General features: G+C 39.5%; 1 protein-coding gene across 5 annotated transcripts in view; it reads right to left on the reverse strand.

Moving 5' to 3' along the window:
* Positions 1 to 14197, reverse strand: part of NHS (NHS actin remodeling regulator) — a 240124-nt gene that overhangs the window by 10687 nt on the left and 215240 nt on the right. For 3 of the 5 annotated variants that reach the window (XM_081859043.1, XM_081859046.1, XM_081859045.1), the window contains exons 3-6: positions 11146 to 11279; positions 7187 to 7249; positions 4844 to 5036; positions 252 to 383 (exon numbers count right to left, since the gene is read on the reverse strand). In XM_081859043.1, the coding sequence (XP_081715169.1) occupies positions 252 to 383; positions 4844 to 5036; positions 7187 to 7249; positions 11146 to 11279 (522 nt within the window). The other 2 variants (XM_081859044.1, XM_081859047.1) reach the window with 2 other exon arrangements.

The raw sequence follows: 14197 nt of genomic DNA on the forward strand, positions 1-14197 counted from the left end.
TATCTATATTACTCAGTAAGGCCTACTGTGCATCAAGACTGAAGGCTGTAATAAGTAATATAGTTTGGCTGGCAGTATTTAATAATAAAAAAGACAAAACAAAAAATAGCAATACCCAAACGCATTAGATTTGAAACTCCACCATCATTGAAGTTGAAGTGTTCCTTGGAAAGCTGTTTGGAAGGCAGGCTATTGCTGCAATTAAGGCAGTTAAGAATGCTATCTAGCGAAGAGTTTTATTGATACTACACCTATTTCTTGTTGGACTCTTCTGGGGATGCCAGAGATGGTTTTCCTCCTTCTCAATTTCCGTCTCCGCTGTAGTACGGATTGTGAGTGAACAAGAGAGCAGCGTATACTAGCCTCTCTGTCAAAACCAACTCCTGCAACCCATAAATAGGTCTCATTAGCTTTTGGAAATAGTAAACAAATTGTTATGACTGGAAGACAGTGGAGGTCATGTGAGCACTTTGGATTGTGCCTGCAAATAAATATAAGGCAGACCTTGTACAACTCTCATGGAAAAAAATCACCGTGTACCACAGCGTTGCTTCTATGATCCCTGTTCCCCCTGAGCAGCCTGCGTTGCCAAAAGTTACAAAAGGTAGGGGAGGGGAATGAAAGGGATGCAGGGAAAGTTAGGCACTCTCATTAGCAAGGAACATTTACTGTAATGGTTTGTCCATTTATTATGGATATACAGGCACTGACATCTATGAAATGAATAGTAGCATTCAAGATGATCAGAAATTGGGCAGCTGTACTTTTTTATTTTAATGCTTACATTGCAATGAAATTGTGGGAAAGCCAAGGGGTAGTTGCAAAAACCTGAGTCCAGCCTATCTTATTAGACCTCATGTTTCAGAATGATGATGGCTCAAGAGCAGGATGCAACTAAGTTTTCCCTATATCAATCCTCAGAGAACATTGTTGATGCTGAGACATATCTAAATGTTCACACTGATTTCATGGTTCAGTAATAGTAAATTAGATTGGTAATGAGTAATTACCACCAGTGTTTAATTGAGCTGAATTCCTAAACTAATGCTGATACTGTCATTACAGAGCAGCCACATCACTTACGTGTCATTACATCACATATCTGTTTTTACCTTGTAAGGTTGTCCTGTCTGACTTCCTGTTCGCTGTATAGATTCCTACATGTCCCTTTCTCCCAACACCCTTATGTTGTCAACCTATGAAGAACAGGGTGAATGCTTCCAGATGCAAGACATCGTCGTTGCAAAGGGCATTTGCAAAGTGTGAACTAAAAGTAAGATTCTAAAAAGGAGCAGTCTTCTTATTACAGGCTTTCTTCTTCATCACTTCTAATGCAAATGATATATTGCTCCATGGTACATAGTATTTCCCTAATTAATCTGGGAAGAGATTAGCAACAAATAAGAACAGTGTCCTCCACCTAGAAGCTAGGTAAGTCAGACTATTTGTCCCTCCAACCCAATACTATCTGCTCTGACTGGCAGGGAGCTTTCTTGTTACCTGCTTCTTAACTGGACACAGATAACATGCAAAAACCCGAAAAAAAGCATTACTGGAGGAGATTCAAATTATTTTTTAAAAAATGTGTTATGAGTCTAAATAATTTGTTTTTCACTTGTTATTGGAGACTAAATTTTAGAAACAAATCTGAAAACCCTGTCAGCTATTCATCTGGTTAAAAATGCATTTACAAATTAAACACTGTGTTTCCATTTAGTAATAATAAACCATCCGATGTTACAGTAGATTTCCTTTCATCAAAGAGTTATAACTTGGCAAGGATCCCTTCAGAACAAATGTGTTGGGGCAGTAGCTAAGCATGAAGGTTCTCATGGTGTAATTTGAAAGGCAACAATATGAACTAAAAGTAGAGAGGAAGGGAATAAAAACCAAAAATCTTGATTTGAAAACCTGTACTTTCAATGCTGTATAATTATATCAACCATAATTATACACAGACATACACATACAGAGTACATTACATACAAATGTAAAACACCAAAAAGTAACTTTCTTGTAAAAGTTCTTCTTGAAATCTACTACAGGAGACCCCAGACAAAAATCCTATATTCCAACCATCACCAACACCACTGCAATAAGTGAACAGAAATCTTTAATATTGAACAAAAGCACTACGACACCCTACTGCCTTTCATTATTTTAGAACAAGTGTTAATGCATTGGGAGGGGGGAGAAGAAAAATAATGGTTCTGAACTTTTCAAGATATTCTGGCAATTCTGTTATTTGGAAACTTTTAGTGATATCTACAACAACTGAACAGAATAATCTCTAATAGCTTGGACACTGGAAACAGATTTTATTACAAGTTTTTAAATTGGTGTCATTGTGAACCTATTTTTATCACAGAAAAAAGCCACAGCATTTCTTGGAGCTTTCAAAAGTGAAATTTGTGCCCTAATCCTAAACACATTGGCCAGCATCCAAATAGCAGCAAAACTCTCTTTGTCAACTCAAGGTGGTTTTAGATTTACTAATCTCAAATTACCGGTAATCTCAAACTTACTCACTATGCCATGTGACAAACTGATTTGAAATGGTGGAGGGGCAGGGGGCAATGTTAGCTAAATTTCAAGAGCAGTTTGTTATATGATGCTGGGATCAGCTATTCAGATAAAAGTCAAAAATTCAACTAGGCAAGACCAAAATCCAACCAAAAGTGAGATGGCATGGTAGTGGTTTGTGTGTAATTCCTTTTTGCAAGCCATTTCTCCATTCAGAATCAGCCCCTCAAAACTACTTCCCAATCTAGTAAGAAATAAAATACAGAGTACAGGCGTACCTTGGATCCTGAACGCCTTGCAAGTCGAACGTTTTGGCTCCTGAACACCGCAAACCCGGAAGTGACTGTTCCAGTTTGTGAACTATTTTTGGAATCTTCCAACGGGGCTTCCTGCAGCCAATCAGAAGCTGCGCTTTGGTTTCCGAATGTTTTGGAAGTGGAATGGACTTCTGGAATGGATTCCATTCAACTTCCAAGGTACGACTGTACCCTTCTGTTCTGCCCCCTTTTGTAATGTCTGGTTTGGTCCTGAGCTGCTTTATCCTTATACTGTCCTTTATTTCTGTCCATTCCACATGGCAGAAAAAATGAGTGTCTTAAATGAGCCTAGTATCCAAATAATTTGGGGGGGGGGGGGCTTGGCTGGGACAGGGAGCAAAATTTGCCCATCCTTGAAGCAGTGTAAAAATTTGCAGCATGAGTTTAATCACATTTCTGCTTGATGATATGTGCAATTAAAAAAAAAAAGAATCCACAAAGAATGCTCCAAGAGAATGGCAGCTAAGAATATTCACATCCACCACCTGTTATCACCATGACATCAGATGAAGTGTTTTCCCTTGCCTGCGTGGTTTGATTTCAAACCATGCAGGCAAAGGAAATGGTCTGCAAACCCCACTTCCTTTGCCAGCAGAGTTTGATTTCAAACTGCTGTGGCAATGGGATCCTTTCCTTTTATGCATCCTCTGCATGTGCAATTTGAAATAAAAGCGTATGGGCAAAGGAACCATTTCCCTGTAGGGTTTGCTGTCAATGAGGCATGCTGTTGGTACGGATCAGCTGATTGGTGCTGATAGCAAGTATTGTTTGGGACAGGATAAAATCAGGAGTGCACTTTAAGGCTCCCAATTGTTTCTGTGCAGCTACGCCGTTACTTGTCTCACACTTTACATCACATATGATGTGACACATATGTGTGACACACATATGTGTGACAGCTGACTGTAGTTTGGGCAGAACATCCACACACACATATTTGATCCCTCTTTCCTACAGAAATTTCAAAACACAAATTCAGATAAATGGATACCCCGCCCCCTGATAATTCCACAAGCCCAGTGTAATAAATTTTATCACAATAGAGCACAAGTATATTTTGTTCTGGTTATTCAACTTGCCTTATTTGCAAGGATAAATGTGCATATATTACTTGGAAGAGTAATATAATTAACTCTCCTAAGCACTTCTGCTTTTGATAGACAAGCTTTTTAGGGGAAGACTGCATGGATATTTCTATTTAGTGTAATGCTCTCACCATGGAATGAGATAATGAACCAACAAGAGAACTGGTGAGTTCAGACATAGTGCTTAGTAAACCATGGTTTTGCCATTTTGAGAAAAAACCAGCATGAGTCTCAGACTTCTTAGCTGCTCTTCCCTCCTCTTCCTTATTTGGAAAGAATCAGAAGCTTCTGCTTTAGAACTAACCACAGTTCCCTGATATAGCAAAACTTAGAGGACAGTGGTTTATTTTAACTACAGTTAGTTAAAACCAACTATGGTTAGCCAAAAGCATCCTTCCTGGTTTGTAAACTAACTGCCATTCTTGGAGGTTGGATATAATGGAGAACCAAGGTTGTTTCTCAAATGAAAGTAGAAGTTTTCAATTTTCTTGCATATGAAAGAAAGGAGAGAGGAAGCATGTTAGCCCAAGGCTCTTCTCATAACAGGAATGTTAGACAGAAAAAATATCTCAGGGCTTTCAGAGAGTTCTTCTGTAGGCAACCATGGCATCTTACTTCAGATATAACAGCACCAGTGTTGATGGATACTCATGAGATTACCAATATAGCTTGTTTGGGCTGCAATCCTATGCACACGTACCTGGAAGAAAGCCCCATTAAACAAAGTAGAACTGACTTTTGAGTAGACATGCATAGGATTTGACAGTTGAAACTATAAAGCTTTGTTACGTTCTTGCCTTGGAAACCTTACATTTGCCGATCATAAACTCCTGTGTTTAGAGATATGCTCACCGTAATAAAATTAATGACTTGAACCACTTTTTTGTCAACAAAAAAAGAAGTACAAGAGATCTGTACCAGTGACATTGATGGGGATAATGCAAGAGGAAATCACTTGGGCATCTTGTTTCATTTTCTCCTCTGGAGTTGGGAGAGGTAGTGCTTTGCTCCAATTGGTTTGCTTATCCAGTGTAGAAGGGATATTATGTATTGGATTTTTCGGCCTCTGCCCTAACATGACATCTGTATCTTCTTCCTCCGGAGGGTGGGACTGTAAATGAATACAATCAAAATCAGTATCTACTCTTTTTACGAGATAAAGTTACTTTTAAAAAATATCAGAAAAAATAGATTTGGAAGTAGGTTTCAGGAAAGCAGTAATGAAGAGTGCGTTGCATTTTCAACACAGGAAGTCAAACTACCTCACATACTGGAAACATTTAGGAGCTGTAGTTTAAAATGAATTTTCAGAAGAAGAAAACAGCTTCCAGTCAATGCTTAGCTTCTGCAAAGATGTATCCTGCTACATATGATCCATATGTACATGCCAATTTAGCAACTTTTTAGTAAGTTTTAAGTCCCATTATTGTATTTAGTTTGATAAACATATACTTGAATAAACATATCAAATCAGTTCCATGTAGACCTTCTGTCTATCAGTGTATAACTGATACAACAACCCTGGCTAATCTTGAATAAAATTACTTGAAGGCAAGTTACACTGGTTTTAATGGAATTCTGCATTATCCAGAGTATTGTTTGTACAGAAATTCAGTGGAACTTATTCCCAATCAGATGGGTTTAGAATTGCAGTTTAAGAGCCTGATCCTATCCTTAACTTCAAAGTAAGTCTCACAAATATTAATGAAACTGACTTCTAAGGAAACATGGCTAGGATCAGGACATCTGTTTTATATCACACAATAGCAACTGTATACTAAAAGAAAAATTAAAAAGCAAAAGTTGAGCCACCACCTTCAAGTCTTAAGAATAACATTCAGAAGATCATGCAAAGTAATTCAGAATGTGCTACCCAAGCTACAAGGCACAAAAGATAAATAGGCACAAAGGGAGATTAGTTAACCAACTCCAAGAATAACTTCTTGAAAAGAAAGCAGGACTGTCATGCTTTGTAATTTTACCAAGTGAGAGTAAAAGATCAGAAGCAGTTTGTTGAAATCTATGCTTATTGAGAAAACAGCAATTACTTCAGCAACAGGGCAGAAATACTACCTTCAGAGCTTTATAAAGTTCTCACTCTTCCATTTAACTGGTTACTGTTATTTGTACACAGCCCTGGAGGAATTTACTTCGAAGCATTTTCTGTTCTGTTCTAAACATTTTCACCTCTTGTTTCCATTTGTTTCCATTTCCTACTTTGCTAACATGGATTTTCTGTCCTTGGCTCTCATTTACTCTGAAAAACTTTTAATTCTTTTAGCTGTGAGTTAAAGGGCCAAAATTTGCTTTTATCTAGAGTGCTTAATATTGTACTATTTTCTAACGGATAATCACCTTCAAATAACTATAGTTCTCTTCATAAATAAATATCTTAACAAGGCTGAAGGCCCTGAATAGGCTCGCAGGCATTCTTAACTTCCTACATGTACACTGAAGACCACACTTCACATCTATTTATATAAAATACAAGCAAGTCACTTGCTTACCTTGTTGAATCATCTGCAAAATAACCCACAAAAAAATAATAACAAAAGGAACCAGTCTTCCCCCAAAATATTTTTGTCCATCCCTGGGTTAGGAAAACATTGCAGCTTTCTTTATCTGTTCTGCTTTTGTGCTGTTCCCAGCAGACATGAATAGCTCATATAAACTACTAGCACAAAAGACTTTGTTTCCTAGGTAACCTCTGAAAAAAGTTGATGCGTGCAAAAAAAAGGAGAAGGCGGTTGGGTGGGTGGGGGGAGACCCACATAGCCTGTACTTTGTTGCTGATTCCTTCCCCTGCATAACAATAGCTTTCTGGACAAAGAAAGTGAAGTGACCTGACCACAGACTCCCTGACTGTCTGCCAATGCTACTCTTTAGCAAACAATAGCAATGATAACAGTCTATAGAACAAATTCATGCTTTGCTCTGCTATGGTTTGGATGTCTTCTTGTGGTTATCCAAAATCTCTGTCTAATTCTTTTCAGCACCCTACAAAAAACCCATCAGAGACAAATTTGGTTGGGTCCTTTAAAACTAATTAGTGAAGGGAAACCCTCTTGTGAGCTGGTAAAACCTATTAAACTTACACCAAGGGGTGGGAAGGGGGGAGAAAAGTTGGTGTTCCTTGTTGATAAGAGCATAACATAAAGACAACAAAGTTAGTCAGCCAAAAAAAGCAAGTGAGAGAAAGGATTAGGGATGGAAAGGGACAGAATGAGTGAGAGGCTGTTATGTTAGTCTTTTTTCTGATACCTTTCGACTCCATGGGGTCATGTGGCAACACTCGGTGGGGGAGGGCGAGCGGGTGCTGTAAAACTATAAACATGAAATGTGGGGGGAAAGTGGTTACAAAAATTAAAAACACATAGCTGAGAATGTTTCTGTGGTGTGGGCCAAACTCATATCAAGGCCAGACAGTATTGAATTTAAAATGTATCATCATTGCAAGCTGTTGTCATTCTGCAAAATTTTACTCATAATGAGGACCTATGTTGTCAATCAGAACTTGCTCCCTGGTTTTCCATCTGCTTAACTTCTACACATAGTGGTTGGTTAGGGAGGGAAGTTAAGTGGCATTAATCATGTGTGCAGATTATTATTATTTTTGCCACACCAGCCTTTTGATATCTAATAATGCAGCCCTTAAAGCAACATATGAGGCTCTACCCATTGGCCAGAAGGCCCTTTGGTGTTTCTTATGACCAACATAGAATTTTAAAGATTTCCCCCCTCTCAAAAGTACTTCTCAAACCTTTGAAATATGTGTAGGGAGTCTTAAGATTTTTTTGTCCCCCCCCCCCCCATCATCTCCTGTGATGGTCGTGTTGTTTGTTTATGGATTTTATTCAGGTTGGATTTTATTCTGTTGAAACAGAAACATTTCAAAAACGGCAAAATAAATCAGTACACTTTTGGTAGTAGAAATGTAAAAAGCTTTAAATTCAGAACCTTAGGGCTAGCTGGGGAGTCTCAGAAAACTAGTGATGCCACCAAAGCTGCTACTCACCTGGCTTAGAATACAAATTTTAATGCCACGTCATAAAATGCACCCAGATTACTACAAAGTGAAGTGCTTCCCTAGCTCAGATCTTAAACTGAGGTGCTGTACCCTTCCTGATACCATGAACGGCAGCATTGCCGGCACCTAGGAGTGTGGCACTCCCAGGATACTTTCCTTAGTATGGATGTCAGACACCCTGGACATGAATTATTTCAGAACACTTGCACCTGAGATACTGTAATCATGATTAGCAGGTGTCCTAGATGCCTAGCAGTGAGACCTCATAGTTGCTACCAGTCAGGCAACTGGGATGGGAAGGGGCAGCTGCATGGGAGAAAGGAGTTTGTGGAGGATTGTGAAGGCTCATAAGCAACTGAGGAGGGAGTTTGACTCCTAATGATGCCAAGACTATGTATGGCAGGGTCCAACTTTCACAACTGAATGTGGAATTAAACATTTCTGAGTGCAATTCAAAGTGTTGGTGTTGACCTTTAACATCCTAAACGGCCTTGGCCCAGTATACCTGAAGGAGGGTCTACACCACATTGTTCAGCCCGGACACTGAGGTCCTCCTCCAAGGGTCTTCTGGTGATTCCGTCACTGCAGGAAGTGACGTTACAGGGAACCAGGCAGAAGGCCTTCTTGGTAGTGGCACCCTCCCTGTGGAATGCCCTCCCTTCAGATATCAAGGAGATAAAGAACTACATAACTTTTAAAAGACATCTGAAGGCAGCCCTGTACCGGGAAGTTTTTAATGTTTTATGTCTTACTATGTTTTATATATGCTGTAAGCCACCCAGAGTGGCTAGGGAAACCCAGCCAGATGGGCAGGGTGAAATTATTATTATTATTATTATTATTATTATTATTATTATTATTATTAATCAAATTAAATTTCTAATTTGGGGAAGCTGGGGGAAATACCTCAGCTCTATCTAAATCTGAGGGGAGTTCACTTACTGCTATGGAAAACAGGTTTCTGAATATGAATTGCTTTCAGCTCAAGAGGCTGTCAGAAAGGTCTACACAGGATGGGATACATTATGTTTTGCCTAACAAAACACTTCTCCAGTAGGCTTCTCCTGTTTCCAAGATGTAGGCTAGCTTTCAATTTTTTAACTACCTGCCTATTCAGATGATAACAGTATGATAACATAAGAAAGGGGGGAAATCTAAATAATCTGCTGGGGAAATTGGTTTCCACTTCCATCAATTCTGAGACTCACATTTAGCATTTGATGGACTGATGGGATTTTGATTCTGGTTGATAGTGTCCCTACAAATAATGAGTATTTGAACTTCCAGAGCCATTTTTCCAGAGTATTTACTGATGTACTGACATTGCCAGTCACACCAAATGTATCTACAGCCTGGTCAAGGAGCCTCTGGATAATCTGATGTATATTAAAGTAATTTATTTGACAATCTGGACTTGTTCAGGAACCTGTTGTTGCAAAAAAAATATCTAAAAATAATATGCCTCCTTATCAGTGTTTATGGGAATATTTTCATTTATTATTAGTTTCTATCAAGAAACATTTTTTAAGTCCATGTTGCCATTGGATGCCCTATTGAACAGAACATTTTTACTCAGTTAAGCTTCAGTTTAATAAACCATCTGATGTGGCAAACTGTAGCTTGTGGAAGCCCTGCAGACCATGGCTAGAAACCATTGTTTCCAATTTTGGTCCCCAATTTTGGTTTGCAAAGCTTGTGGAAGCCATGGGCTGCTAGTTTCCTGTGTATACAGAGCTCCTTTGCAGCCATTTCCCCTTTCCCTTTGTGTGACCAGAAGAACAATCCAGCATTCAGCATGTAACCATGGACTACCAATTAAGCCAGGGCATAAGGGCAACTTTAAAACATGACTTCATATCCTGACTTGTTTTGAAGCCATCAACCCTGTAACAGGAAACTGTGGCTATGTGCTGAATTGCGGCTTGTTCAACAACTACAAATGCGTTGAATGCTGCTCGTGTACATCCTAAACCAAGATTTTTGGCTTACAGTTGCATGCAAACAGAATAATAATAATAAATAATAATAATAATGTAATTTATTACCTGTACCCTGCCCACCTGACTAGGAGAGCACAAGATATATCAACATGGCCTATGTGTGAAAAAGGAGTACAGTCGTACCTTGGATCCCCAACACCTTGTGACTCAAATGTTTTGGCTCCTGAACTCCGCAAACCCAGAAGTGAGTGTTCCGGTTTGCAAATGTTCTTGGGAAGCCGAACATCCGCCACGGCTTCCAATTGACTGCAGGAAACTCCTGCAGTCAATCGGAAGCCATGCCTTGGTTGCCGAACGTTTTTGGAAGTCAAACGGACTTCGAGAACAGATTCCGTTCGACAACCAAGGTACGACTGTATATTGGTTTTTCAATTAAAGTAACAGAACAGCACATTTTCAACATTTAGCCCAGAAGATCATCTGTGTACTTTGGCATAGTTTGTGTCTATCTGTCTGTGTGTTTGTGCGCACATGTGCATGTATAGATGCAATGTTATGTACATTTACTGGGATCTGCTCATGCAGAATTAGTGTAAGTGAAATGGCACACTTTGAAAATGTGCAATAAACTAAGAGGCAGGATATGACTTGCCCCCATAGGTGGATTTAGGGGAGTGTGACTGGTTCGCCCACAATGGGACCAAGTCAAGAGGGTGCCACAATGATGAACAACGGAAGATGACAGGTGTGTGGGGGTGAGCTCAGCACCATGCCCTCTATTTTAATGGGCTAATATGGCTCCTCAGTTCTGAACTCTTAGAGCTGTACCTTTCTACATGAGTAATATGAATGCTAAGCATTGCTCTCCCAGTGGAGTGACTGCATATCGGCTGGACATAGGCCTGTTTTTAATTTTACAGCTTACACTAAGACCAAGGCAAAGAATACTGTGAACATTTTAAAAATGCCTGAGATGGTTAAAGAAACATAATGAGGGGACTGGGAAAATTAGATGATAATAAACATGATTAGTTATTGTAACCACCTGATAATTAGTCTTGACTTTTAAGGGATATCTCTGTGCCTTCAGTAGCAGTATGATAAGAGGTTTAGCAGATGCTGTTTCTCCTGCCACTGTCTGGCAAATCTCTCTCAGCCACATGATGATTAAAGGCAAAGATGTTCTATGTGGATTAGGAGCTGGCAGCCCTTGCCACAATAACCAATAGTATTGGGGAAGAGGAATAACTTACTTTTAGCAAGGGATGGTTCTTTGTCTCTTTGTTCTTCTGGGTGTAGGTCACAGGGAGGGAGGGAAATGGGGGAGCCACCACAGAGATTTGGCCCAGGACTTTTTGTTCCCTGTTATCAGTCCAGTTTCGTTGCTCTGTTTAGCAAAAACAGGAAATAAGAAAATTGTTAAGACTGATGTGTATTTTAAAATAATCTGCCATGAAAAGCCTAAACTTTGGTCAAGATGCAGTTCATGGGAAGTGTGCACATTGCTATGATCTCGAGGATATTCATAGGAGGAAGCAAGCTTTGTTACTGGACCAGTTCTCACGTGATGAGGATCCCCATCCTTAAAAGCACTAATAAGAGAAGTCCTTATTTGGCAAAAATGGGCAGTCCAACATGCATATCTTTGTACACATCCTCACACACCCTTCTCTATCCTACATTTAGGCAAGGAAGAGGCAGTCTCAAAGTTCAGTCTCTTTAGCAAACAATAGCAATGATGACTGGTGACACCCCCATTTATACTCCTTCTACGTACGTCCGACAGTGTATATGTGTGGTGCTGGGAAATAAATAAATAAATTATTTCATACCTGGAAATGGCGGGAAAGAGCAGCAGAGTCCTCATGGCTCGTGCGGAGATCCTCTTCAGAGCCCAAAGAGGATATCAGTGTGGGTGGAGGAAGCCTCAAAGAGACTGGAGGCACAGCAGGGCTTTTTTTATGCTGCTGAGCCTCCCCACCTAACAGCTGATGTGCGGGTAGCGCAGCAGTAGAAGCTGCTTTCCTGCACCACCTCTAGCCTCCTACCAGCCCCTAGTTGTGGAGATTTTTGAATGCAGCATTTTTGGTATGGATTGAAGAGACAGCAGCAGAGAGGGCATTTAAAACATTATTAGAGGGTGCTCCCCACTTAATGCAATTTCACTTATGCATGTGGGACCCTGGAATGTAAACCCACGTAAGTGGGGAATCACCTGTATTCCAGGAGAAATCACTCAAGGAAGGGTGAAAAGCAGGGCTAGTGAGAGGTGTTGCTGGGGAGCAGATGTGACTTTCAATGTCCAGGGCCAGACAGAGAGGCCTGAAGGGCTGTATTTGACCTCCAGGCCTGGGGTTCCCCATCCTTGCCATAAGGTGGTAGAGTGAACACCCAGCAGGAACTGAGAAGCCTGATTTCAAGCTCAACCTCTAAGCTGCTACACTATACCAGCTCTCAACATACAATGAAAAAAGTATTAGCAGTTTTTTGACAGATGGCAAAATGAAGTGATATTATGCTTCTCCTGCACATCTCCTCCTCCTCCTACTGGACTCCAAGAAAGAACTAATTTGCACCCCTGGTAGAACATTTAAAACACATACACAGACAGATGAAGACAAATTTTCTTAGTTTTTGAATATAAATTCTGCAACCACCAAGTCACTTGCTAAGAACAAAGTGCAGGTGAGTTAAGGCAAATGGCTCCAAATGATGTATGTGGTAGTTTAGTGGATATCAAATGATTTAAGCAGGAAGTTGTCAAGAACAAATTAACTACTTAGTCTCTCTAGAGTGTTATTCAACTAAGATATACCCAGAGTAGACTGAATGAAATAAATCAAGTTACTTACCATATTGGTTCAAATATTAGCTACCCCTGAATATAGGCCACACCCCTAAAATGAGGTATCTTAAATCATGGCTTAAATCACAATGATAGGCTACATAAAAGTTTTATACAAGTCAGATTTGGGTGTGGAAAGTGCAACCTATATTCAGACCTATATAGTAAGTCCTTTGATTTTAATAGGCCTGTTCACCCATTATGATCATTCTGCTGTTTCACTCTTTCCTCAACTTGTTGTCTCTTGGCCACAAGGTGGCAGAAGATGATTAAATTTAGCCAAAGCAGTTGTGATGTAGACACACAAATGTGTGTATTCTAATTTTAACACTACTATGATTGTATTTTCCCTGTATTTTATTTTTTATATTTCTATGCTGCTTTTTATTCAAATAAATCCCAAAGCGGCTTACAAACAAAAGATAAAAATAACATAATGGAACATCACAAATGCAGCATAAATTGTATAGAATACTTAACAAATCACCAGTAAAACAATCACAAATTAAACAATTACCATCTATGCAACACTATTTAACAAAACAACTAAAAAAATACGCTAAACATCACAGTTACACCAAAAATGATATTATAGGATTCACAAAGTACCACAGCAGCCATATCTATAAAATAATATTAACAGCAACAAAACAAACAAACATAGCAACAAAACAAATAAACCAACCAACCAACCCCTGTTGAATTTGTATACCTGCTCTCCCCACCACCATGACTCATAAACTTTCATTCTATTCAATGCATCAAAATACATCTGCAGATAATGCTCCTGGCAGCAATTCCCTTCTGAAAGATTCTTGCAAAGGTGGTGGTCCGCACAAAGACTCTCCCCCCTCACACCCTTTCTGCCACTATGACATTTCCATTTTCCTAACAGAAAAATGGAATACCAGAATAAGACTAGGCTGCAATTTGGAGGTTAGGTGATTCTCTGACGTGTGTTCAACTATGATTAAAAATATCATTAGTTAACATAGCTACATGATCTGTGTGGGAACGATAAACTACTTGTGAAATCAGATTAGACCCTTACAACCTGTTTCCAGTTTTCTTAGGGAAAACGCCTTAAAATTATTACACAGATCAAAGCTGATGGAAGACTAATAGGTGCTTGATTTATCTAACAAACTTCAAGACACTTTGGTGTGTGTGTGTGTTTAAATTTTCCCATGCCTTTATAGTAAAACATTTATCTACACAATTGCTTCTTCAGGTACTTCACTGCTAGCAAGATCATGCTCAGCATTTTCTGGTGCAAGAGAGGGCTTGTCCCTTGTGAGGCAAAAAGTACCTGGAGGGTGAATTTTTGTGGGAAAACAGCAGGAGACGAAAGGGTTACACCCTCCCCCAACATACATGGAATAATAGAATTGTAGAGGTGGAAGGGACCCCAAGCAATGCAGGAATCTCAACATGGCGGTTCCCCCATCCAATTTAAAACC

The sequence above is a fragment of the Podarcis erhardii genome (assembly GCF_964252035.2).
Source record: "Podarcis erhardii genome assembly, chromosome: 4".
Classification (NCBI taxonomy): domain Eukaryota; kingdom Metazoa; phylum Chordata; class Lepidosauria; order Squamata; family Lacertidae; genus Podarcis; species Podarcis erhardii.